A 25,021-nucleotide genomic window follows, 5' to 3' on the forward strand; every position below is an offset into this window, starting at 1 on the left:
AGCATAAATCCCTACGTCACTCGATGGGTTGCCAACTGGCTTACTGACAGAACCCAGACTGTAAAAGTAGCCGACTCCAAATCCAGCTCCAGACAAGTGACAAGTGGAGTACCTCAGGGTTCCGTCCTGGGACCACTCTTGTTTGGCATCTATTTCTCTGAAGTACAGGCCAACACTAAAGGACTCTGGCTAACAAAGTTTGCAGATGACTGCAAACTGGGAGCCATTATTGAATCCCCAAATGATGTGGATATTCTACAAAAGGGCCTTACAGAAACAGATACCTGGTGCCAGAGCCATGGGCTCAAGCTTAATGCCAAGAAATGTATAGTTATCCTCTTTGGAAAAAAAACATGTACCCATGAATTACCACATAGGTGGCAGGACACTAAACATCAAAAGTGTGATGAGAGGCTTGGGGACACAGGTGGACAGTGGTCTCACTTTCGATAACCACATCGCCACAACAGTCAGGAAATCCTTCTATGTGGCACACCTCATCACTAAGGGCTTTTCATCCAGGAAAAAGGAGGTCATTGTCCCACTGTACTCATCCCTCATTAGACCCATTATAGAGTATAATGCCCCATTTGGTATGTACCTCACAAGACATCTGCAACAGCTGGAAAGGCCACAGAAATACCTCACTAAAAGAATTACAGGTCTAAAACAGATGCCATATGCTGACCGTCTAAAAAAACTCCAGCTATATTCTGTGGCATATCATCTACTCAGAGGTGATCTCTGCTTAACATACAAGGCCATGTCAAACCCTGAGCTGTTGGACATGCTCCACTTAAAGAAATCCCAATCCCTCAGAGCCACACGCTCCAGGGATCTAAACCTTGTCATCACAATGAACACAACATGCTGGAGGGATAGGTTCCTGACCCAGAGACGCCCCATACTCTGGAATAGACTACCCATACATGTCAAGCAGAGTGCCTCATTGGTCCTCTTCAAAAGGAACCTTGATGATTGGATGGGAGATAGGAAATTCACCCCGGGGAGCATGTCAGTCGCCCTGCTAGACAGGGGTCCAGAGAAGTAAATATTGTGGGAAGAAATATCCAGGGAATTGTTATGGCTAGGCTTGCATAGGCCCTAGGGCCGATAGCCTAGTACCAACCTATGAACCTATGACAGGTAGGGACCTGCATATTTATGTGTTTCTGAAGCCAATACACACACACACACACACACACACACACACACACACACACACACATATACACACCCTCACCAGACTGATCATAAAAAGTTATATTCTCTGCATGTAGAAACACTTGCTGCTATCGACCCATGCTCTCAAAGAAACAGGGAGACAAATGCAGTGTGGGTCTCGGGCAAAAAAACTTGGCACGTGTACTAGGTTGCCTCCACATTCTAGTAAGCAGCCAATAGTGTAGCGTCTAAAGCACTTGGGCAAAGACAGTGTGAGAAGCATAAAACAAAAAAAATCCTCACCCTAACAGTGGATGAAACCACAACTCTCAACACCGGACTCTCTTCCTCCAAGAAAACAGATGGACTTGTGGGCTCTCAAAGCCCGGGAGGAATGAATGTGCCTACTGTGCACCCAGAGGACAAGGCCTAATGACCATTATGGGTATGGAGACTAACAAAATTGCTTTGAAAAAATTTGGAAAGTCAGGCTGAATGGTTGGACATCCTCCTGCAATGTAATTCCAATTGCTTACTATATGTATCCCAGAGTTAAAACTTCATGTACCTTCAACTACAGTAAATAAGCCAAATGAACCTGCAGCTTATCAAACATATGTGTTTTTTTTTGGTGGAGGCAAGCCCTACACAACTATTTGAGGGGTTTTATTCCCCACACTCCCCAATATGCAATCTAACTCCACCGCTGCAAAACTGTCATGTAAAGAGAAAATGACACACCAAAGGAATAACTCCCAGTGCACAAACAGAAACCACACTAGAAGTGACTTTCTAGAGAAAACAGCAATCAGGAACATGAACGCAACTCTGAACCTTATACAGCGGACTAAGTGTAGTTTGCCAAATTTCCATCTTATATGTATGACGATGCAGCGCTGATCCTTATAAGGATCACTTACAATACTTAAATGCCTTTCAAATGCCAAGAGAGCGGTCTTATTCTTCCTAAGATGTGTTGATCTAGTGAAAAAAAGTGGCTATACTAAAGGGGAGTTGGTGTCATTTATATCCTCCTTTGGAGTCCAGTCAATAAGCTTTCTCTTTTCTGCATGTTTTGAACAGGTCTGGTGAATTCTGAGCAAAATTAGCTTAAAGACATTCTTCCAGGAAGAAACATTCAAAATGACCAATCTAAAATAATGCTTAAGAGAGGACATTAAGAGCCACACCATTCAGTATAGGTATATTCCTGAAACTACTGTCCTGAGAAAAGCACCAACACAATCAAAACTGTAGCGAACTAACAGGAAGCCTAATGATGAAGCTCTGGAAAAAGAATGTTTTCCCAATAACTGCTTAACACCAGAATTGTGTAGCTCTGTCAGCTTTTTAAATGCCTAATCCTCAAATAAGGGCTGGAACCAAGAGGGGAAAAAAACAAAAAACAAAATTAAGGGTCCTGAGGTTGAAAATGCAGTGGAAAGGATTCTCTGCTCATCTTGTCCAAGGCTCTGGATTCCTTCCATGACTACTCTGTCACCAGATGCTGTAATCTTTGTGACCTATGCTGGGATGCAGATGTCCAGGCAGCCCATGTAGCCTAGATATTCTTTAACTTCTTTACTTTGCCAGGCATGAATTTAATCTGTTATAGCAGAAAAAGCAGTCCATGGAAGAGCTCATAGGCTAGAGTGCTTCTCCAAAATACACCAGAGAAAGTCATCCTCCAAGGCTGATTATGAGAAAGGAGGAATAAACTCATCTACCCTAACTGCAGTGGACAACATCTTGTGCTCTCCTGCTGCAGAAAACAGACAGACATGACAAACATGCTGCATTTAGTGTAACTGATCTTCAATATGACAAAAAGAGAAAGACAAGTGGTGCCTCCTGGTACTAAAAGGTCCACACAATGACCTGTACATGCATCAGATTCCTTTCCCAAGGGATTATTCCTGCACATTTGAGGATACCTCTCAGGAGACATAAACCAAAGTACTAAACAGTCTGCTGCCACTACAATAGCACAAACCCACCAAGCTTGAAAACTGCAGGAGTTTCATCAATGCTTGACATATTGGTAGACAATGAATGGCACAGACTTGCAAGATCAGGAGTTTAGTCATCAAGGCATTGGTGTGGGACTCAAGAGCTATCCCTGTGTAAGCAAATTAGTCAACAAGATGCTATGACTGCTGAAGAATTAAGTGTACATGTGTGAGTGACCTGAGGTGGGGAAGAGGACAATGATGGGTATGCTGAAGCTCCTGACACCTGATAGAGTGTGAACAAAACATAAGGTAATGGAAGCCACTCTTTCAGCAGGACTGGTCCTGCCAAGAACCTCACAAAAGCCTCCTGCTGATTCTTGTCTTAACCATCCTCCAAAGACACCATTCTACAATAGAATGAGCTAGCTTTGAGACTCTCAAGGGGACTAGAATTAAGCCAAGTAACTCAGCAGCACTTAGTCAAACTGTGCTGTCAGCCCTTGCAACAAAGCAGTAATGTATACAGTGACTAGAAATCTATTTACCTTTCAATGACTTTGCCAACGAACATGGTAACTTTCCTGTGACACCCAGGATCAAAATCAAATCTATACATCTGTCAGGAATGGAATGGGGAGATAAAGGGTTGCTTAATTCAACTTCCTAGTCTCTTGTGTGACTTCACAACATCAGTCTGATGGGTGGTAAAGCAAGCATCTAAGCAGAGCTGCTACAGCACACAAAAATGATTTTACCCCTCCCCCCCCCCCCCGAAATCCTAATTTGACCATCTAGCTTCTCTCTAGTCACGTAACTGACATTCATTCTCTCCAGGGTATTACAGAAGGTTCAGGAATGTTTGCCTGAAATGACCCTCCTCAAGTCACTGATGTATTTTCCATACTAAAGCAGGGTGCACTACACCCTATCCCACACACGTTTTTTTCTGCATTCCATTAAGGGTTACTGTGCAAATGCACAGCTTTAAAGAGCAAGCTGCAAATGCCTGGATCATTTGTAATATCTAGTCTTTGCTACATGCTGGTAGCAAAAAAGACCAGACTGTCTCCTTCCAGGATGAATGTCAGCCAATGTCAGCCACTCTCTTCCACACTTAATTAACTCCTTAGTTGTACCGGTTGCTGGTTGATCTTTGGTCATCTGGATCACAGTCAGAACTTTCTCTTTGCAGCACAAAGACAACAAAGAATGCAAGAATTCTGGTTCAAGGTCAAGATATCCATCAAGGACTCAATGCAGAAAATACTGAAGTGAAAAGGCACAGGAAAAAAAAAACTAAAACATGCAAATGAATAGTTCAGGATCAATGGGCGTTTCAACCATGGCATTAAAAAAAAAAAAAAAAAAAAAAAGTTTAATTTGTCACAATTTCTCTTACCTGTGCATATCCTAGCCACGACTTATTTGGTCTATTCCTGATCCGAGAGGTGGAATTGTACACGTGACCCTGTAATTTCAAGAAAACAGGTCATTATCTGGGATTGGATGGTTGGTAAAACAGAAATCAATAAATGGTTTCAAATAACATAATTGTCAACCAACATTCTGGCCCTTCTCCTCCAAGTATTGCAGTTGATAACCGGTATGAAGATGCACCTTCACCCCACCTATGTTGGCATTCTGCCATATATCCAATGGCCTCTTCAAATCCTACAGCATTGTAAGCACAATCATCTCCACTGGCAGGGCATTCTACCAACTCATCATCCATTCAGAAGAGAGAGTATGCCCCTTTTAACCTGGCAGACATGTCCCCTCCATGCCTTATCTCTTCTAATTTCCACCCCATTCTCCTTCAGCTTATAATCAATCCCTTGTGTCAGCTTATAATCACAATCCCTTGTGTAAGTATCATACTCTCCCTGGCCTTTTATTGTACAATCTCAAATCCTCTCCCACCTTCCTTGTTTATTTCATTATCAAAGCTGCTCAATAATTAACTTCTCTAGTAGGATAACATCATTTTCCTTGAATGGTCTTCAAAACTGCACAGTACTTCACAGCTGGGCCTGACAAGTATTGTATACATCATCTCTCATGAAGAGCTTACATGCATGTGGTTTCATCTCTGCAAGTCTTTTCCTTAAAACTAAACAATTCTAGAATAAAACTAACTACAGAAGAAATATTTTAAGCAGAATGAGTTACTTAACTCTAGTATGGCAGCAATAATTATAAATAAGAGATGCAGAACTTTGTCTTAAGGACATATGACAGAACTCTGAGAAAAAAAAAGCAGAAGCAGACAATTTCTCTTACAACAAAATATTTGGTTATCTTGGAAACTTGAAGACTTAGAAATCAAGACAAAAATACAATGGGATAACACAGAATGGCAAAGTTCATGCTCTTAATGTTTACCAAGGTAGAAATAATAACCCTGTAGACAAGACGTAATACATGAATAAGTAGGGCTGATTTTTATGTATAATTAATACACAAGATAAAAAGTGTGGAAACTAAGAAAATATTTAAACAAAGTCAAGGTAATGGTCAGTAGTACATAGTCTCTGGACACGATTTCCAAAAATATTCGCCACAAACACATCCAAAGAACTACTCAACAGCTGCATATAAAAACAGTAGATTTATTGGTGAGCGCTTTTGTGGTGTTGAAGCACCACTTCTTCAGACCTAATAACAACTATGCTGCACTCTGCTTAAATACCACTCAATCACTGACACGCCCAAACCTTTTCACATGTCATCATTCAACTATGTGCTAGTTAAACTCACATTACCTAAAAGCAGAGTTATACTCAATAATCATAAATTTAAACAAAAATATAAACACAAAATAAAAATGAAAATAAAAAATAAAAAACACATCATAATCAATACATATCCTATGTGCCACATCTTTAAAAACATACAGAAAATGTAAAAAAGACATTGTGCTAACATCATTAATGTCCACTGCAGAAAAGGACAAATGTATCAAGGCAGAACTCCCTGTATAAGCAATGCTGACAAGCCTGCTAAAAAATGCAACAGTATATTCATAACAGAATGTTATTGTCCTAAACAATATATAGTCCTATACAAGAGTTCAAAACAGCAGGTTTACCTATGTAACGATCTGGACTTCAATATGGGTTTGAGGGGTACCTTTTCATTCAACCCCCTCGCCTTATCTGCTCGAAGCCTCAATATCCTCCTGCTCTCTGTTGTCTCAGTCAAATTAACTATATCACCACCTCGTTCATTACCATACACCATTTCTATTACCTGAAACCTAAAACTGTGACTGGCATCAGTCTTGTCAACATGCCTTGCCAATGCATTAGTGTGGTCTTTGTTTCTAATTTTCAATAAATTCTCTCCGATTCTATACCTCAGCTTTCTATTGGTTTTACCCACATAGTAAGCGGAGCATCTACTGCATACGGCCAAATAAACAATGTTGATACTATTGCAGTTTGCCTTTACCTTGAAAAGAAAGTCTCTCCTAAGGTCAGGATGTGAAAACACATTACTTGTGTCGATATATTGACACGGATTACAGTTCAAACATGGTACCGTCCCCAACTTATCATGACGCTTGAACTCTTGCTTACCTTTGGAATAATACATTTGTTTCAAAGATTTCTTATTTTTGTATAGAAACGATGGTCTATCACCCACTATCTGAGGATCCTGTGTGAGTATTGGCCAGTATTTCCGAATGACATCAGTGACGACTCTGACATCACTGCAATATTCAACAGGCACTCTCACATGCCTCTTCTTAAGTTTTCCACCTTTCGCATGCTCAACATTGCTGACTACCTCCCTCTCAGAGAAATGGGGTTTCCCTCTATCACTCCTAAGCTCCCCGATGTTAGAAACTACATTGGAAACTTCTGCTTTATTACATCTCCTATTAACAAACCTCTCTTCTAATACCTCCATCTCAGTATTAAATCTCCCTTCCTCTGTAGTCAACCTTGAGGTTCTTAGTGCCTGTCCCTTAACCACATTACTAAAAACATGGTGGGGGTGCATGCTAGTCCTATGCAATAGGTGATTCCTATGACATTCTTTCCTATGTATCTTGGTAGAAAGTGTCCCTTTATCATCCCAATATACACATACATCAAGGAAGTTAATTTCGTCATGTGAAAAACTGACCTCAAATTCAAGGAAGTTTGTGGTGCTGTTGATATATTCACAAAAATTGTTCAATCCCGTTAAGTCACCATTCCATAAGATGAAGAGGTCATCTACAATGCGTTTGTAAAAGATAACCTGACTCCACATACTATTCAACAATACAAACTGTTTCTCCCAACTAGCCATTACTAAGTTGGCGTAGCTGTTGGCACAAGACGTTGGTTTGGACATGTGCTGAGGAGGGATGCTGAGTATATTGGGAAAAAGATGCTAAGGATGAAGCTACCAGGTAAAAGGAAAAGAGGAAGGCCTAAGATAAGGTTTATGGATGTGGTGAGAGAGGACATGCAGGTGGTTGGTGTGACAGAGCAAGATGCAGAGGACAGGAAGAAATGGAAACAGGTGATCTGCTGTGGCGACCCCTAACGGGAACAGCCGAAAGAAGACGATGATGATGAGTAAGTGGAGCATCTATTGCATACAGTCAAATAAACAATGTTGATACTATTGCAGTTTGCCTTTACCTTGAAAAAAAAAGTCTCTCATAAGGTCATGACTTTCTCTACAACAAGCAAGCGGGAATGCTCAAAGTTTGAAGAACAAAGTGATACCTAGAGGACTCAGAGTTCTAAAGATGCCCGCTTATGGCGAGCAAAATTTTGAACTCTTATCTAGATGGCAGCAGTTGAATTTGGAAGTAAGTTTTAATTATATGCGCTTGCTTCTAGAGTTCAGTGATAAAGAAGAAGATTTGATTTTACAACAAATTGTCTGCCAGAGGGATAAGTTGTTTTGCACTTATCCTTGTATGTTGGTAGAGGGGAAAATTCAACATACAATGGATTCTGTCCGATTATTCGAAGAGAGACTTATGAGACAAAAAGCAGGCAAACTACAGAGAGACATTGCCGATTTTAAGGCAGGCCATGTATTTGTGTGGCCGAGGAATCACATGAATGAGCGTGCTGAAAAGCAATCCACCTTAAATATACAACCATTGACTGGAATCAGTGACGTACCCGGAGTCAACGTGAACATCAGTGAATTTGTTCCTGCTGAGGCGAGATTAGGGGCCAAACGGAAAGCTAATGCTGCGCCAGTGAGTGTTTTGGACATCGGAGAAGCAGGTAATTCAAATAAGAAGGCTTCCCTAGATAGAGATGGCCGAGCAGAGAGAAATGAGCAACTACCATCTACACAGGAAGCAGTATTGCAAGTGACAAGATCGCCCAAGGAGAAGCAGGTTTTTCTAATGCTGCCCATCCGGTTGGACAAAGACCCGACTCCCAGAGATGGAAGCAGAAGCCGGATGAGATGAAAACCATCACAGGAGTACCCAGGCCGCACGTGGCAGAAGGAGAACTTAAGAGTTGCATTTAGATATCCCACCACTGACTATAACAAGCAGCGTTTCGTTCACAGAATTACAGAGTCCCAGTTTGGGAATTTCAGTTGATAGTCCACAAGGAATGGATGTGAATGGGTGTCATCCAAAACGGACTATTTGCAGTCCTATGGGAGTATTGGAAGACAATCTTGTTTGGAACATTTCACAGAAAACTTTGACTTATGCTCAATGTGTACTACTAAACAAAGGACTATCGTTTATACAGTCCAGGAGGACAGAGGTAACAGAAACTTTGTTTAATCTTAAAAAGTTTAATAGGAATGTGTTGTTAAAGATTATGTTTAAAGATGAAGAGGAGGTTGCACATGAGTTTAGGAAACCGAGCACCTTTATACCACCCACCAATACAACGGTTGAGGCTTTCTCACTGATATGTGAAGCAGAGTTATTTGACAAGCTTAATGGACAGTGAAAGGGAGGATTCTTTAACATGAGTAAGTCAGATGAGAAAGCTCTAACTAAATTACAACAGGATGCTGAGATTATTATTAAACCGGCAGATAAGGGGGGCCCAATAGTAATCATGGATATTGATTACTATAATAAGACCATGTATCAAATGTTATCAGATCACAATGTGTACAGTGAGATTAGTTTCACTGAAGTAAGGAAATTGATCACCAAGGTAGAACATCTTTTTTATGATATGATGTTAGAACATATTATTGATGTAGATTTATATGATTATTTTAAAGTACAGAAACCTATGGTACCAGTGATAAATGGTTTACCTAAGGTTCATAAAAATGCAGCTTACCCCCCGTTGAGGCCTATAGTCTCTGGGAGAAATTGGATTACTGAGCCCAGCTCTATTTATGTGGAGAAGTTGAGACCAGTGGTCAATAAAAATCTGAACATTCTCAGAGATTCCAAACAGTTTCTGGAAGATCTATTTAGATTCAACAAGACTGTCCTATTACTGCAGGGTAAAGTGATTTTTGTCACTTTAGACGTAAAGTCTTTGTTTACATGTATCCCTAATGGACAGAGAGTTGAAATGCTGAGAGATTATTTACTTGCTTATCGGACCTATGATGGGAGACAAATTGATTTACTTACCCAGCTGATGTCGATTATTTTGGATAATAATGCATTGATGTTTCAACATAAGGTATACTTGCAAAAAGAGGGCGTAGCTATGGGCACGTCTTGTGCCAACAGCTATGCTAACTTAGTAATGGCTAGTTGGGAGAAACAGTTTGTATTGTTGAATAGTATGTGGAGTCAGGTTATCTTTTACAAATGCTTTGTAGATGACCTCTTCATCTTATGGAATGGTGACTTAACAGGATTGAACAATTTCTGTGAATATATCAACAGCACCACAAGCTTCCTTGAATTTGAGGTCAGTTTTTCACATGACAAAATTAACTTCCTTGATGTATGTGTATACTGGGATGATAAAGGGACACTTTCTACCAAGATACATAGGAAAGAATGTCAAGGAATCACCTATTGCATAGGACTAGCATGCACCCCCATGTTTTTAGTAATGTGGTTAAGGGACAGGCACTAAGAACCTCAAGGTTGACTACAGAGGAAGGGAGATTTAATACTGAGATGGAGGTATTAGAAGAGAGGTTTGTTAATAGGGAATATAATAAAGCAGAAGTTTCCGATGTAGCTTCCAACGTCAGGGAGCTTAGGAGTGATAGAGGGAAACCCTATTTCTCTGAGAGGGAGGGTAGTCAGCAATGTTGAGCATGCGACGGGTGGAAAACTTAAGAGGCATGCGAGAGTGCCTGTTGAATATTCCAGTGATGTCAAGAGTTGTCACGGATGTCATTCGGAAATACTGGCCAATACTCACACAGGATCCTCAGATAGGACCCATAGTGGGTGACAGACCATCGTTTCTATACAAAAATAAGAAATCTTTGAAACAAATGTTGTGTTATTCCAAAGGTAAACAAGAGTTCAAGCGTCATGATAAGTTGGGGTCGGTCCCATGTTTGAACTGTAATCAGTGTCAATATATCGACACAAGTAATGTGTTTTCACATACTGACCTTAGGAGAGACTTTTTTTCAAGGTAAAGGCAAACTGCAATAGTATCAATATTGTTTATTTGGCCATATGCAATAGATGCTCCGCTTACTATGTGGGTAAAACCAATAGAAAGCTGAGATATAGAATCAGAGAGCATTTATTGAAAATTAGAAACAAAGACAACACTAATGCATTGGCAAGGCATGTTGACAAGACTTATGCCAGTCACAGTTTTAGGTTTCAGGTAATAGAAATGGCGTATGGTAATGAACGAGGTGGTGATATAGTTAATTTGACTGAGACAACAGAGAGCAGGTGGATATTGAGGCTTCGAGCAGATAAGGCGAGGGGGGTTGAATGAAAAGGTACCCCTCAAACCCATATTGAAGTCCAGATTGTTACATAGGTAAACCTGCTGTTTTGAACTCTTGTATAGGACTATATATTGTTTAGGACAATAACATTCCGTTATGAATATAATGTTGCATTTTTTAGCAGGCTTGTCAGCATTGCTTATACAGGGAGTTCTGCCTTGATACATTTGTCCTTTTCTGCAGTGCACATTAATGATGTTAGCACAATGTCTTTTACATTTTCTGTAAGTTTTTAAAGATGTTGCACATCGGATATGTATTCATTATGATGTGTTTTTTAGTTTTTATTTTCATTTTTATTTTGTGTTTATATTTTTTGTGTTTAAATTTATATGATTATTGAGTATAACTCTGCTTTTAGGTAATGAGAGTTTAACTAGCACATAGTTGAATGATGACGTGAAAAGGTATCAGTGATTGAGTGGTATTTAAGCAGAGTGCAGCATAGTTATTAGGTCTGAAGAAGTGGTGTTTCAACGCCACAAAAGCGCTCACCAATAAATCTACTGTTTTTATATGCAGCCGTTGAGTAGTTTTTTGGATGTGTTTGTGGCGAATATTTTAAGAAAATATTTATGTTAGCTGTGTAAAACTGGGGAAAATATCCTTTTTCTTTCCATCTGTGGTTACTTTCTGCTACACAGGTTAAGCTGTGCCACTTTCACAGCAGATAAAGTAAGAAAAATATTTACACATTCTCAAAGGATCAGAGGCAAGTACTAGGCTAACTGCCATGCAGGGCATTTTAAGCCTATCCAACTTCCCTTTTGGTGTTTGAATTATCCTACCCCATTTGGTGTTAGACTGTTACATATTACCCATAGTCAGAATAATTAGGATCATATCACAGACAATTTGAAGGGACCCATGCATGGGATAAAGCATTCAGGAGTGGCTTCAGTCCATTAGCAGTATGGTGGAGTCCTAAGGTAAATTTTCTGTTTCTTATCCATTGATCCAAGTTGCACTTGAATATGGACAGGGAGTCTGTTCCAGAACAGCGATATCCTCCGAGATATATGCCTGTCCCTCCATTCATTCTGTTGATGCTGCAGAAGAGGTTTAGGTCCCTAGACAGAGTATTTTGATGCCATATGACTTGCTGATATGCAGGAAATCCATCATATTGGGTCACAGCATTCATTGTATGCCAGATACAGGTCACCTCTTAGCAGTAGGTAGGATAAAGGGTATAATGACTCCTTCCATGTAGGACATATTGTTTAGGTCTTGTATTCTTTTAGCAATGTATCTCAGTGGTTGCTCCAGTTGCTCCATGTGTCTGGATGGATACAAAGTAAGGGGGGGGGGGCATTACACCTAATAAGGGCAGAGTAAAGTGGGGCAATGACATCCCTAGATCTAGAAATAAGACCTTTGTTTATAAGCTGTGAAATATAGAAAGAATTTCTTACAACACCGGACCATGCTGGTCAAACGTTAGGTCACTGTTCCCAAATCCCAAACAAGAGGGTCATCTCTTAGGGGTGTACTGTCAATATGGTATTTCTCCAGGGTAGATGACTTCCCAAAGAATACAATAGTGCATTTTTTGGCATTTAGTTTCAGTCCATGACTTTGGCACCAGTTATTTATTTAGAACAAACCTTTCTGCAGATGACAAAGATATCTGGGGATTCAATGACTGCTGCTAGCTTACAGTCATCTGCAAACTTAGTCAGCCTGAACCCTTTGGTATTGTCTTTTACTTCAGAGAAGTAAAGACCAAACAGGGGAGGTCTCAGGAAAGAACCCTGGGGGATACCACTGATGAGTGGTATCTTTGTGGAGGTAACTTCCCCTATTTTGATTTCTTGTGTCCTAATTGTGAGCCATTTGGTAATCCAGTGGGAAACATAAGGACTTGTTTATTTCTCGTTTACTTAGCTTTTCTATTTTGTCCAAGTAGGGGATTGTCTCAAAACCTCTGACCACTTCAAGTATGCAATGTGTAACACTGTACCTTCATCCATTACTCTGGTGACTTTCAAAAAAGTCCACCAGGTTGAGTAAGCATGCCCTGCCCTTGACGAATCTAAACTGAGACAGGTCCAGTGTTTGGAGATTCTCCAAGTCCTTATGGATTTGCTCCATAGCAAGTCTTTCCATGGCTTTGCATACAAGACTTAAGGGTCTGTATTTGCCTGAGTCTGTGGAAAGTCTTTCCTTATGCAGGGGAAAGACTGTAGATGTTCTCCATTTACTTGGTACAAAACCTGTACTGAGGCTGAAGCTGAACAGCATTGTTGGCGGGGGTGGGGTGGGTGGCTAAATCATACTTCATGTTATTTAAGATGCATACAGGGATACTGTCAGGAACCATCAAATGCAGCAATTTTAGCTTATGATAATGCTTTTTTATTTTTTCTGTATGTTGTGTTTGGAGCTTTTCTCCTTGGGCCTCCGCTGAAAATGGACATGTATCCAGTCGGACTATCCCGGTCAACAAATGTAAAATGATAAATAAAAATAAATACATTTTAGGACCTGGTCTTTTGTGACAGCTGGAGGCAAACTGGTTTCAAGCATATCTTAAGGGACAGATGGAGGAAAAAAAGAAGTAAAGTTAGAACTGAATTTATCAGTCAGCAGATTCACTCGACCATTAGCCTCAGTGTGGGTAACATCGTTCACAATCAGCTCAGCTCACCGCTTTCAGGAGCAACTACTAATTATTGACCACCATTGTGCTGCTAACGGCTGCTCATAGAGAGTGGAAAAACAAGGAGATGGAAATAGAAAGACAACAAAAGAATTAACAGTTGACTGGAGAGAAATGGGCGACAGGAATTAATGCCCTAACATAAAACAGAAACAACATGTAAAATGTGCTATAAAAAAGCAAAAAGAAAACAAGAAAAATATAACATCGAATACAAGGTTATTTTAAGTGAGATACTAGTAATCATTTGTTCTACGATTACCTTAGACTTTAGAATCACGTCCACGTATCACTTTAATTTACATACTTAATACAATATCCCTGATCAACAAGCATGTCTTTTCATCTACGTGATTTGTGCTTTCAGTGCCTAACACACGGGCAACCCAGATATAAAGTGTCAGTATTACCACTGAAGAAAGTACAGTTGTGCAAGAACTTACCATCACAGTAGATGTACTACTGATCATTGCTGCAGTATTCATAATTAATGGGTTATCACCCCTGACATCAGGTAGGGGTACCAAAGCTTTACTTTCACAGAATCGTACATCCAACATGTGACCTCAACTCGCAAATGTGGGGGTATACAGGCAGATGTAGCATTGTAACTCCTCTATCTCCAAGCCAGCAGCCTGAAGACAACTGACAGTGAGAGACTGGTCAGCTAGGAGTGGTGAAGCATGAAGTGATGGAGTCCTCTTTTAAGATGCTGTCCAGAGAAAGTACAGACACTTACCATAAATGTAGATGTTCAAGTGTATTCACTGTTGCAGTCATTACATTTCGGTAATCTGCTGGCAGGCTGCCCTCAGTCGGCCTGATTAACAAAGTCTTGGGTCCTGCGTCGGTTGCTGTCCCTTCTTCCATGACGTCAGGCCGTCAGGGGTATAAAACATGCAGCCGACGCCATTACATCAGTTTTTCTTGCCCCAGATGTCAGGTGCCCCCCTAATGGGGAGCAAATAAACATAAAAACACAAAGGTATACCTCCAACAAAACGCAAATACACCAAAAAGGCTTTTAAGCATAGTAAAGGAAAGTAGAGGTATAGTCAGAAGAAATTAGGGGGCTGGAGGGAGGGTAACCAGGACTGCAACAGTGAATACACTCAAACATCTACACTGTACTATGTTCTTCATGTTTCACTGTTGGTCATTACATCTGGGTAGATTCCCAAAGCTATGGTTGGGAGGAGGAGTTTATAAAGCATTAGGGCCAGCTATAAGGCCCTGCAAGACAGCAGTGGCAAAGCCAGCTCTGGATTTAGAGAAAATTGGCAAATAATAATGCTTGGTGAAAGTATGTACAGAACTCCAGGTAGCAGCTTCTAGGATGTCCCTGGTAGGAACACCTCTGAGAAAGGCTGCAGAAGTAGATGCAGCCCTGGTGGAGTGAGATCTGATCCCCTGGGGGATAAGTTTTCCATGATGCTTACAGCAGAAATGAATGCAATGGCTGATCCATTTAGAGATGGTTTGTTTTGAAATAGCCTTCCCCTCTGCCCCTGCAGAAAATGCTACCAGCAGTTGTTCAGATTTTCTTCGAGGTTTAATCCTTTCCAAGTAGAATCTAAGTTGTCTGTTTACATCCAAGGAATGCAGAATCCATTCCCCTTTGTTCTGTGGATTGGGAAAGAATGTTGGCAAATGAATGGACTGATTAAGAGCCACACTGGATACTACCTTGGGCATGAAGGATGGATTGGTCCTGAGTGACACCCTGTCTGCATGAAAGATGATGAAAGGCTCCACTGCCATAAGGGCCTGTAATTCAGATGTCCCTCCAGCTGAAGTGATTGCTAAAAGGAAGGCTGTTTTCCAAGAAAGAAATTCCAAGTCTGCAGTAGCAGCTGGCTCGAAAGGAGGTAGAGTGAGTTTCTCCAATACAAAGTTAAGGTCCCAGGCAAGGGTTGGAGCTCTCCTGGGTGGTCTCAAGTTTTTTGCCCCTCTGAGGTACTGCTTGAGCAGAGGATGAGAGAAGAGGGGAGGTTCTGTGTTATAATAAGCTGAAATGGCTGAGGCATGGATTTTAATGGAGGAAAAAGACAGGCCCTTGTGAAGCATCTCAGTTAAGCATTGCAAAATCTGAGGTAAATTGGGCGCTGCTGTGCTCATCCCTTGAGACTGGTTCCAGGCACAGAATCTTTTCCATTTGTCAGCATAAGATTTTCTAGTACTGGGTCTTCTTGCCTCTAAAATGACATCCAACACAGGTTTGCTGAGGGATGAAAAGGGAGAATTTAAGTGATTAGCCAAGCTGCAAGGTTCAATGTTGGAAGCTGAGGGTGCAGAAATTGGTTCTCCTGCTGGGACAGCAGGGAAGGGATCTGAGGCAGGTGCCATGGAGATAACTGCAACAGGCTGCACAGGATGGGGTACCAGTGTTGGCGCGGCCAGTCTGCAGCAATCAAGATCATTCTTGGATTGTCCTGTTTGACTTTTAGAACTTTGGAGAGCAGAGACAGTGGGAGGAAGGTGTAGACTGATATTTTTTTCCAACTAAAGGACAGAGCATCCACTTTCCAGGCTTGTTTGTGGGGAGTCCTTGTGCAAAACTTGTCCAACTAGTTGTTCTGGGTGGAGGCAAATAGATCTATGTCTGGGCTCCCCCATTCGATTGTCAACATGTTGAAAATCCTTGGTTCCAGTTTCCATTTGTGTGGGTCCATGAGGTTTCTGCTTAGTCCGTCTGCCAGTGTATTTAATTTTCCTGGCAGGAATTGAGCTTGTAGGTGCACTTGGTAGCTCAAGGCTGTGTTCCACAATGCCATGGCGAGTCTGCAGAGGGGGTAGGAATGTGTACCCCCCTGTTTGTTTATGTACCACATAACCGTGGTGTTGTCCGTCTTTACCATTAGTTGTCCTGGAAGAATGTAGTCCTTGAAGGCTGTCAGAGCATTCTGTACAGCTAACATTTCTTTTTGGTTAATATATATGGTGCATTTGACTTGGGTTCCATTTGCCCTGAATGCATTTCCCTGCAAAGTGAGCCCCCCATGCATAGTCTGATGCATCTGTTGTTAGGGTTTGGGAAGCAGGGGGTAGAGTAAATGGTAGTCCTTTGTTTTGGTGGCAGGCCTCTGCCCACCAGGGGAACTGTAGGCGTAGGCAAGGTATGATAGGAATCATTGTTTCCAGGCTGTGAGAATGTTGACTCCATAGGCTTTTTAGATGCCACTGTAGTTTCCTCATATGCAGTCTTGCATATGGAATTAGAAGAATGCAGGAGGCCATGAACCCCAAAGGCTTGCAGTATTTGTCTTGCAGATAGGTTCATAGGTTCATACTAGGCTATCTGCCCTGGGGCAATTATAAGCCTAGCCCGATTCTGTATGGCTTACGCCACCCCTTGATTTGAGTATACTGTGCCCTTTTTAAGGTTTAGTTTACTGTGCCTCTGTCTAATAGTGACACGGGAGTAATCCCTGGGACAAACTTACGATCCCCCATCCACTTATCGAGATTCTTCTTGAAGAGATTCAGTGAGGTGCTCTGCCTCACATGAACTGGAATTCTATTCCAGAGCGAAGGGAGCCTCTGGGTTATGAACCTGTCCCTCCAGCAAGTTCTATTTATTTCTGTGCTGAGGTTCAAGTCCCTCAAGCGTGTGGCTCTAAGGGATTTAGATTTACTGAGATGGAGCATGTCCATTAATTCTGGATTTGACATAGCTTTGTATGTCAGGCATAGATCGCCTCGAAGTAGGCGGTATGCAACTGAGTAGAGCTGGAGTTTTTTTAACCGAGCAGCATATGGCATCTGTTTGAGACCCTTGATCCTCTTGGTGAGATACTTTTGAGGTCTTTCTAATTGTTGTAGGTGTCGGGTAAGGTACATCCCAAAAAGGGGCATTGTATTCTATGATGGGCCTGATGAGGGATGAATAAAGGGGCACGATTACCTCTCTTGATCTAGATGTGAAACCCTTCGTGATGAGGTGGGCTATGTAGAAGGTCTTTCTAACCACTTTGGCAATGTGGTTTTCAAAGGAGAGATTGCTATCAACTTGGGTCCCCAGGTCCCTAATAACTTTCGCTGTACTTAATGGGTTTCCGCTTATGTGGTAATTTGTGGGCACATTGTTTTTGCCAAAGGGTATGACTATACATTTTTTGGCATTTAGCTTTAAACCATGGCACTGGCACTAGTTATCTGTCTCTGTGAGACCTTTTTGAAGGATGTTTGTGTCAGCTGGAGAGTTGATTATGGCGCCCAGTTTGCAGTCGTCTGCGAACTTGGTGAGCCATAGTCCTCCCACGTTTGCCTGTACCTCGGAAAAGTATATACCGAACAAGAGTGGTACCAGGACAGAACCCTGTGGGACGCCACTTGTGACCGGTTTCGAGTCTGACATGGCTCCAGCAACTCTCACTCTGTGGGTTCTGTCTTTGAGCCAGTTTGCACCCATCTTGTGACATAGGGGTTTATATTTAAGCTGGATAGCTTATCTATGATGCCCGAGTGGGGTATTGTGTCAAATGCCTTTGCAAGGTCCAGATAGGCTGTGTGGACTACCTTCCCTTCATCTATGGCTTTGGTGACTGTTTCAAAGAAGTCAACCAGGTTCAAAAGGCAGGATCTGCCCTTGACAAAGCCGAACTGGGTAGGATCTAGTGTCTGTAGGTCCCCAATGTCTTTGTTTATGAGCTCCATGATGATCCTCTCCATAGCCTTGCAGACTAAGCTAGTCAGGCTTATGGGGCGATAGTTTCCAGGGTCCGTAGAGGCTCCACCTTTGTGGAGAGGGACCACTGTTGCTGTACGCCATTCTGTGGGCACATATCCTGTAGTGAGGCTGAGATTGTATAGCTGTTTTATCTGAGGGATTAGTTCCTCTTGTAGTTCATGTAGGACGCAACCTGGGACGCCATCTGGTCCCATGGAAGCAGTGTTTGCTTTGGAGAGGGCAGCCTTCACCTGAGCATCTGAGATGTTTGGGAGGCAGCCCTCTGCCGAGATAGATACTTGCTCTTTTGAGGGGGAGGGGGTGGAGAAGTTTGCACTGAACCTGTCTGCCAGGATATTGGCGATGTCTGTGGGTTCAGTGTATTTTTTGTCGTTTAGAATCAACTCAGAACAAGTCTGGGAGTTGCATCCCAGGTTTCTAACATAACTGAAAAAAGCCTTATGGTTGTCTTTGGTGTCCTGTGCAATTTTTCTCTCGAAGGTGGCCTTGGAGGATTTTATGAGGGATCATAATTTTTTGCTAGTACTGATCAGAGATGCCTTCCCTATTAAGGATTTTGCTCCATCATGTAGTAGCTTCCTCCTTCTGTTGTACAGTTTATTTATGGCAGGGGTCCACCAGACTGGACGCCTGCCTTTGGATGATTGGGTCTTGGTTTTGTTTGGGATAGCATGATCCATGCATTCCTGGAGATGTCCGTAGAATGCATTTATATAGGATTCTGCAGTTTGGGCTGTAGTTTCCACTGGCCCTGGGGCCTTGAAGGATTCCACTTCGGTTTTGAGAAGTGAGAAGTTCGCTTTTGAGAAGTTTTTCACTGTGGTTTTCTGGGCTGGGGTGGGGTCGGGATGTGGACATCCAGTGAAATTAATTTATGGTCTGATCTTACCAATGAGGGATATACTTCTGGTGTGGAGCATAGAGTCCCCATGTTGGTAATGATCAGGTCTAGTATGTTGTCCCCTCTTGTGGGAGTGGTGACTAGTTGTTCCATAGCATTTGAGTTTATAATTTCCAGGAATCTTTGGGCTAAGGTGCTGGGGCTTGAGTAGTGCTTCCAGTCAATGTTTGGGTAGTTGAAGTCGCCCAATATAATGGTGTTCGGAGAGATCTTAATGTTCTCTAATGTTTTTCAGGAAAGCCGAATGGGATCCCTGACTTTGAGATAGCAGGGTTTTTGTGGCCACTTGTTTGAAACAGGTTATCAAATTAAGTTGCTTCTCTGGCGTAATGTAAGCCATCTGGGAAGTTGTATTCAAGCTTATTCCCAGGAATGTAATTTGTTGACAGGGTACCAGTTGTGACTTCTTTTCGTTTATGGTGTACCCCAGACAAGTCAGAACCCTTTTTACAAACGTCAGATGATTTAAAAGTATGCCCTGGCTTTCTGCCTGAATTAGACAATTGTCCAGGTATGGGTATATTTGAATACTTCTTTGCCTGCAAAATGCAATAACTGGAGCCAGGCACTTTGTGAATACCCTGGGCACAGTAGACAAACCAAAGGACAGTGCAGAGAACTGATAATGCATGCAGCCTGCTTTGAAGTGTAGGTATCTTCTGCAAGACTCCCTGATTGGATGTGCAGGTATGCTTCTTTTAAATCTAGTGTCACCAACCAGGCTTCTTTGCCTAGCATAGGAAGTAATTGATGAAGAGTCAGCATCTTGAATTTTGGAATCTCCAGAAAGGTGTTTAGAGTAGACAGGTCCAGGATTGGACACCATGATTTGTCTTTTCTGGGTACCAGAAAAAGTCTGGAGTAAAAACCTTGTCCCTTTTCCTCTTCTGGTACCAGTTGAATAGCCCCCATGCTTAAGAGGGAAAGTACTTGTTTTTGAGCCACTGCCCACTGATTTGGGGGCAATTCTGGCAACCCATTTGGTGTTGGCAACGTGTGGAAATTAAATCTGTATCCCTGGGTCACTATATTTAAAACCCATTTGTCCTGGGTTATGAGTTCCCAGTTCTTTGCATGAAGAGCAATCTTTCCCCCCAAAGGGGCGGTCAAAAGATAAGTGCTTGGTACTTTTCTTTTAAAAGGAAGTAATTGAGACGGTTTACCATAGGGGGGTGTCTTGTTATTTTTAGATTTGGAAGTGGAGGCCCACCACTGCTTGGTTCTGAGAGTCCCCTGGGACTGAAATCTGGGGTTTTTGCTGTGTCTGGGTTTGGCCTGAGAAGACCTGGAAGGGACTGGAAAGGTCCAATTCTTAGTTGGCCAGTGCCTACTAAATCTAGGAGGTTGCACTTATTTATTTATTTTATTTATTTATTTATTTGCAGTTGTTTAACCAGGATAGTCCATTGGGCCCAAGGAACCCATTTTCAATGGAGTCCTGGGGAGAAAAGCTCCACATACAGATTATACAAAGATTAAGTTCCACACATAGATTACTTGATGATTACAGAGTAAACATTATACAATTTCAGGTTATAATCATGTCAAATATATTTGAATCAAAAGTAATACATGCAATAATGTAAAATTTTTTTTAATGTAAAATTTTTTTTTTTTTAGGTAGTTAGATGCAGTAGGCTGATAGGTAGTTAGATGCAGTAGGCTGATAGGAAGTTATATGCAGTAGGCTAGGAGATTGTTGGGTATAAGTAGGAAATTATATACTACAAGCAAGCTTGAAGTGTCTATCTGGGATATGTAAGAAGGGAAGAGAAGAAGAGTGGACAGTAGGCTATGGGGGATGGGAGCAGGAGCATTGCCATGCTGATGTTAGATGACAATGAAGTTGTTTTTTAAAGTATGAGAGGCTAGTGGTAGTACGAATGGAGGGGGTAGGGAGTTCCATGAGCGAGCTAGTGAGAAGGACAGGAGGTTTTGTCCTGGGGTGCGGAGGGGTCTGTAAACCTCAATAAGGTTTTGATTGTTTGATCTTAGAAGTCTTTGGGTGTGGTGCATTTTAAAGGTAGTTGAGAGGGAGGGACAGAGGTATGGTTGGAATATGAGTTTATGGACATAGGTAAGCTGAGTGTAGGAAAGGTAGTTGGGGAGTTCTAGCCAGTTGAGTTTGTGAAGAGGTATACAGTGATGGGTTGATGATTTGTTGCTGGTGGCAAATCTGGCTATTTTATTGTAGCATGAGGACAGTTTGGCTTTGAGAGATGAATGTAGGTTTGTTAAAAGAGGGGCACCATAGAGAAGGGAAGGAAGGAGAAATGTGGTAGAAAGAGTAAGTTTAGTAGTTGGGGTGAGGAACCGATTATGTCGGTAGAGCATGCCGAGTTTTTGATGGGTTTTTTTTATGTTTAGTAGCAGATGGGAGTTGAAATTAAGCTTGTCATCGATTTGGACTCCTAGTAGTTTGGTTTCAGATACCAGCTCAAGAGGTGTGTTATTTTGGCTAGTGATAGAGAATAATTTCCTGTCAAAGTTATTAGTTTTAGAGGGAGTAAATATCATTAGTTTAGTTTTAGCAGCATTAAGTGCTAGATGGTTGTCTTTCATCCACTGTTCAGTGGAGGAGAAGGCATCTTGAGTAAGTTTTAAAAGGGTTGGGATGGATGAGGCAGCACAGATAATTGTTGAATCATCTGCATATTGAATAATGTTTGCAAGAGGGACAGAGTGGAAAAGTCATTAATGAAAATATTGAAGAGGAGGGGCCCAGTATAGAACCTTGTGGGACACCAGTGGGGGTGTTGAGAAAGGAGGAGGTGGCTTTCTTCCACTTAACAGCTTGTTGCCTATTAGAGAGATAGCTGGTAAACCAAGTAAGGGATGATAAAGTAAGGTTTAGTTTAGATAGTTTAGTAAGAAGTAAGTTATGAGAGATAGTGTCAAAGGCTTTAGAAAGATCGAGTAGGATGGTAGAAACAGTGAGGCCAGAGTCTCTAGCTTTATTCACAGTTTCTAAGAAGGATAGGAGGGCTGTCATGGTACTGTGATGGGGTCTGAATCCATGCTGGGTAGGAGTTCCACTTGTAAAAAATCTTTAACAGTTTGCATAGATTTAGCTTTATCTTCCACCTTTTTAAGAACTTCTTCAGCCTTGTTGCCAAAAAGACGGTCCTGATTTAAAGGAGCATCCAACAATTTAGCTTTAACATGATCAGGCAAAGATTGCTCCTTAAGCCAAGCATGCCTTCTAAGCACAGACCCAGTAACAGCAGCCCTGCAAGAGGCCTCTAAAGAATCAAAACCACATTGCAAAGTATGTTTTCCAACTTGTTCAGCAGAATGCATTAAGTCCTGTAAATCTTTATTTTCTACACATTCAGGAATCAACATCATTTCTGTTTAAGCAGTCCAGTAACATGTTGCTGATACTTTAACATATGAAATTGGCAGTTTAAACCTCTGATTGCCAAGGCTGCAGAAATGTAAACCTTTTTACCCCATCTATCCAGCACCCTGGAGTCTCTATCAGAAGGGGTAGGATTTTTAGCAGTAGAAGCCTTAATGCCCTTGGGCCCCTGAGAAATAGTCTCTGGATCTGCAACAGGATTTTTGAAAAGGAACTTGTGGGACTCAGGAACCCTGTAGTATCTGTCAGGTTTACTAAGAGCAGGAGGGCAGGGAATCAGGGGCCAAAATGGATTCCGAGAAAACATCATCAACAATGTCTAGTAAAGGAGGTACAGCCACAGGCCTATGCTGAGGTAAAAGAAGGAAATCCCCAAGCCTCTTTTTTGAATCAGAAAATTCCTGGCTTTCCCAGTGAAAATGCTCTCAACGTATGTAAAGTTTCCCCAAAAGAAAAAGCCTCAGGAGGGGAAGCAGAGGGAATGGAATCCTCTGCATCAGAATCCTCATATGTAGGCATGGACAAATCCAGGTCATCTGAAGAGTTAGAAGAAACAGAATCCTGATCAGAAGATTCATAATCAAGCCCAGCTCTAGGCCTCTTGGGGGGGGGGGAGGGGGTTTGACTAGCCCTGATTAGATCTTCAGCCATTTTTATCATTTGTTTTTTAGACACAGGGGCCTGAGCATGTGGCTTGGGCGTCATTTTTTTAGACATGGATTGAGATTTAGGCCTTAGTAATGAAGGAGGTGTCATTTTAATATGCAAGTCTGTAGGCCTGAATACACCCTCAGAAGCTGGTGCCTGCACAGCGGCTCCAGACCCATCCAAGGTACAGACATCCACGGGTTCCACAGTTGTATCTCGCGGCATTCCAGACTCCGAATGGGTCTCAGTAGAGGCCTGCGAATCAGACGTAGTGGGTATCAGGGGCTGCGAAAGCACCTGAGTACTGGCGAACTGGCTTAGGAGAAGCGTCGTTGGCAGTTTTGGACCTCGGCAGACTGTCTCTGTCTTTAACTTTACGTTTTTACAGAATCCCGGTAGTCGGATGGCTAACTGACATTTCTGGATAATTAAACCGAGAACTGAAATATTTAGAGGCAAAAATATACTGACGGCGGATAGTGCGCTGATTAAATAGAGCACAAAACCGACAGCAAGGTACGTTGTGGTCAGGGCCTAGGCAAGGAATACAGTATGAATGAAAATCTTTGAGGTATTTGCTTTCCACAAGTAATGCAATTATTAACTTTTACTGACATCGGTAAGGAGCAAGAAACAGTTTCCCCAATGGGGTACTTAGCTTTAAGTTGAAGACTTCGTTTCTGAAACTCGAAAACGAAAATTTCAGGAGTCGGCCGAACGGCACTTGCGAACTGCTTCTGCTTCGGGTACCACACGTCAAGAAAGACTGATGTAATGGCGTCGGCTGCATGTTTTATACCCCTGATGACCTGATGTCATGGAAGGGACAGCAACTGACGCAGGACCCAAGACTTTGTTAATCAGGCCGACTGAGGGAACATGCCAGCAGATTACCCAAATATAATGACTGCAACAGTGAAACACGAAGAACATCAGGGACAGAGGTAGGAGAAACACATGGTGTCAGTGACATTATGGAAAAGGAATGTACAGAGGAAGGGGGGTGGGAAGGAATACTGCAACAGTGATCAATAGCACATTTACTGTTATGATAAGTTGTCAAACAACTGTACTATGTCCTGACTGAAATCAGTGTTGCAGTATTCATAATAAACGGGTGATTTGCACAACTGAAGAGGACGCAAGGGTGGCTGGTTAGTGAGCTGTAGAACTGTTCAACAGGCCCAAAAGAACTGACCTAGTAGGCAGTCCTAGACCTTAAGGAGGGCATCAATCCTGCGGTATTTAGTAAAGTTGTTTACAAAGGATCAGGTGGCAGCCAGCCCTTTGCAAAAGGCCTCAGATGACGCTACTGTCCTAGTACAATGAGCTTGAGGGCATGAGGGCAAGGACTTACCATCTAGAAAACAACAGGAGATAGTCTTAGAGATCTAACTTGCAAAAATTGATCATGCCCTCAAAATTGGGCCATCCACTGTCTGAGACAAACAGTTGGTCAAGTCAAAAATGGTGCTTCTTTTTCCAGGGGAAGAAGAGCAGAAATTGCCAGTAAACACAACCAGTCACAGAAGTAAATTTTTTGACAAAAAAAACAGTAGAAAGCACATAAACACCATCCCATGTTTACAGTTACTTTACACCACTTTCAAGCTTACAGAAAAAAATGAGCGCTCCATTTAAAAGTATGTTACAGCCTTGAGGCAGTCCTTAAAACAGAACACTCCTAGCTTTAAAATAAATTTCCTGAACAGGAAAGTAATAAAGCGTCAACAAAATTAAGAAAATGAGTCTTCCCATA

The 25,021-nt window shown here is 41.9% G+C and overlaps 1 protein-coding gene across 1 annotated transcript in view; it reads right to left on the reverse strand.

The window, feature by feature from the left end:
- MYCBP2 (MYC binding protein 2) overlaps window positions 1-25,021 on the reverse strand; it is a gene marked incomplete in the record, with an annotated part of 5,088,083 nt that overhangs the window by 4,458,667 nt on the left and 604,395 nt on the right. The window contains 1 exon segment of the mRNA XM_044072904.1: window positions 4,516-4,584. Within this exon segment, the coding sequence (XP_043928839.1) occupies window positions 4,516-4,584 (69 nt within the window).

The sequence above is a fragment of the Protopterus annectens genome, chromosome 5.part1 (genome assembly GCF_019279795.1).
Source record: "Protopterus annectens isolate FY-2018-M chromosome 5.part1, PAN1.0, whole genome shotgun sequence".
Lineage (NCBI taxonomy): Eukaryota > Metazoa > Chordata > Ceratodontiformes > Protopteridae > Protopterus > Protopterus annectens.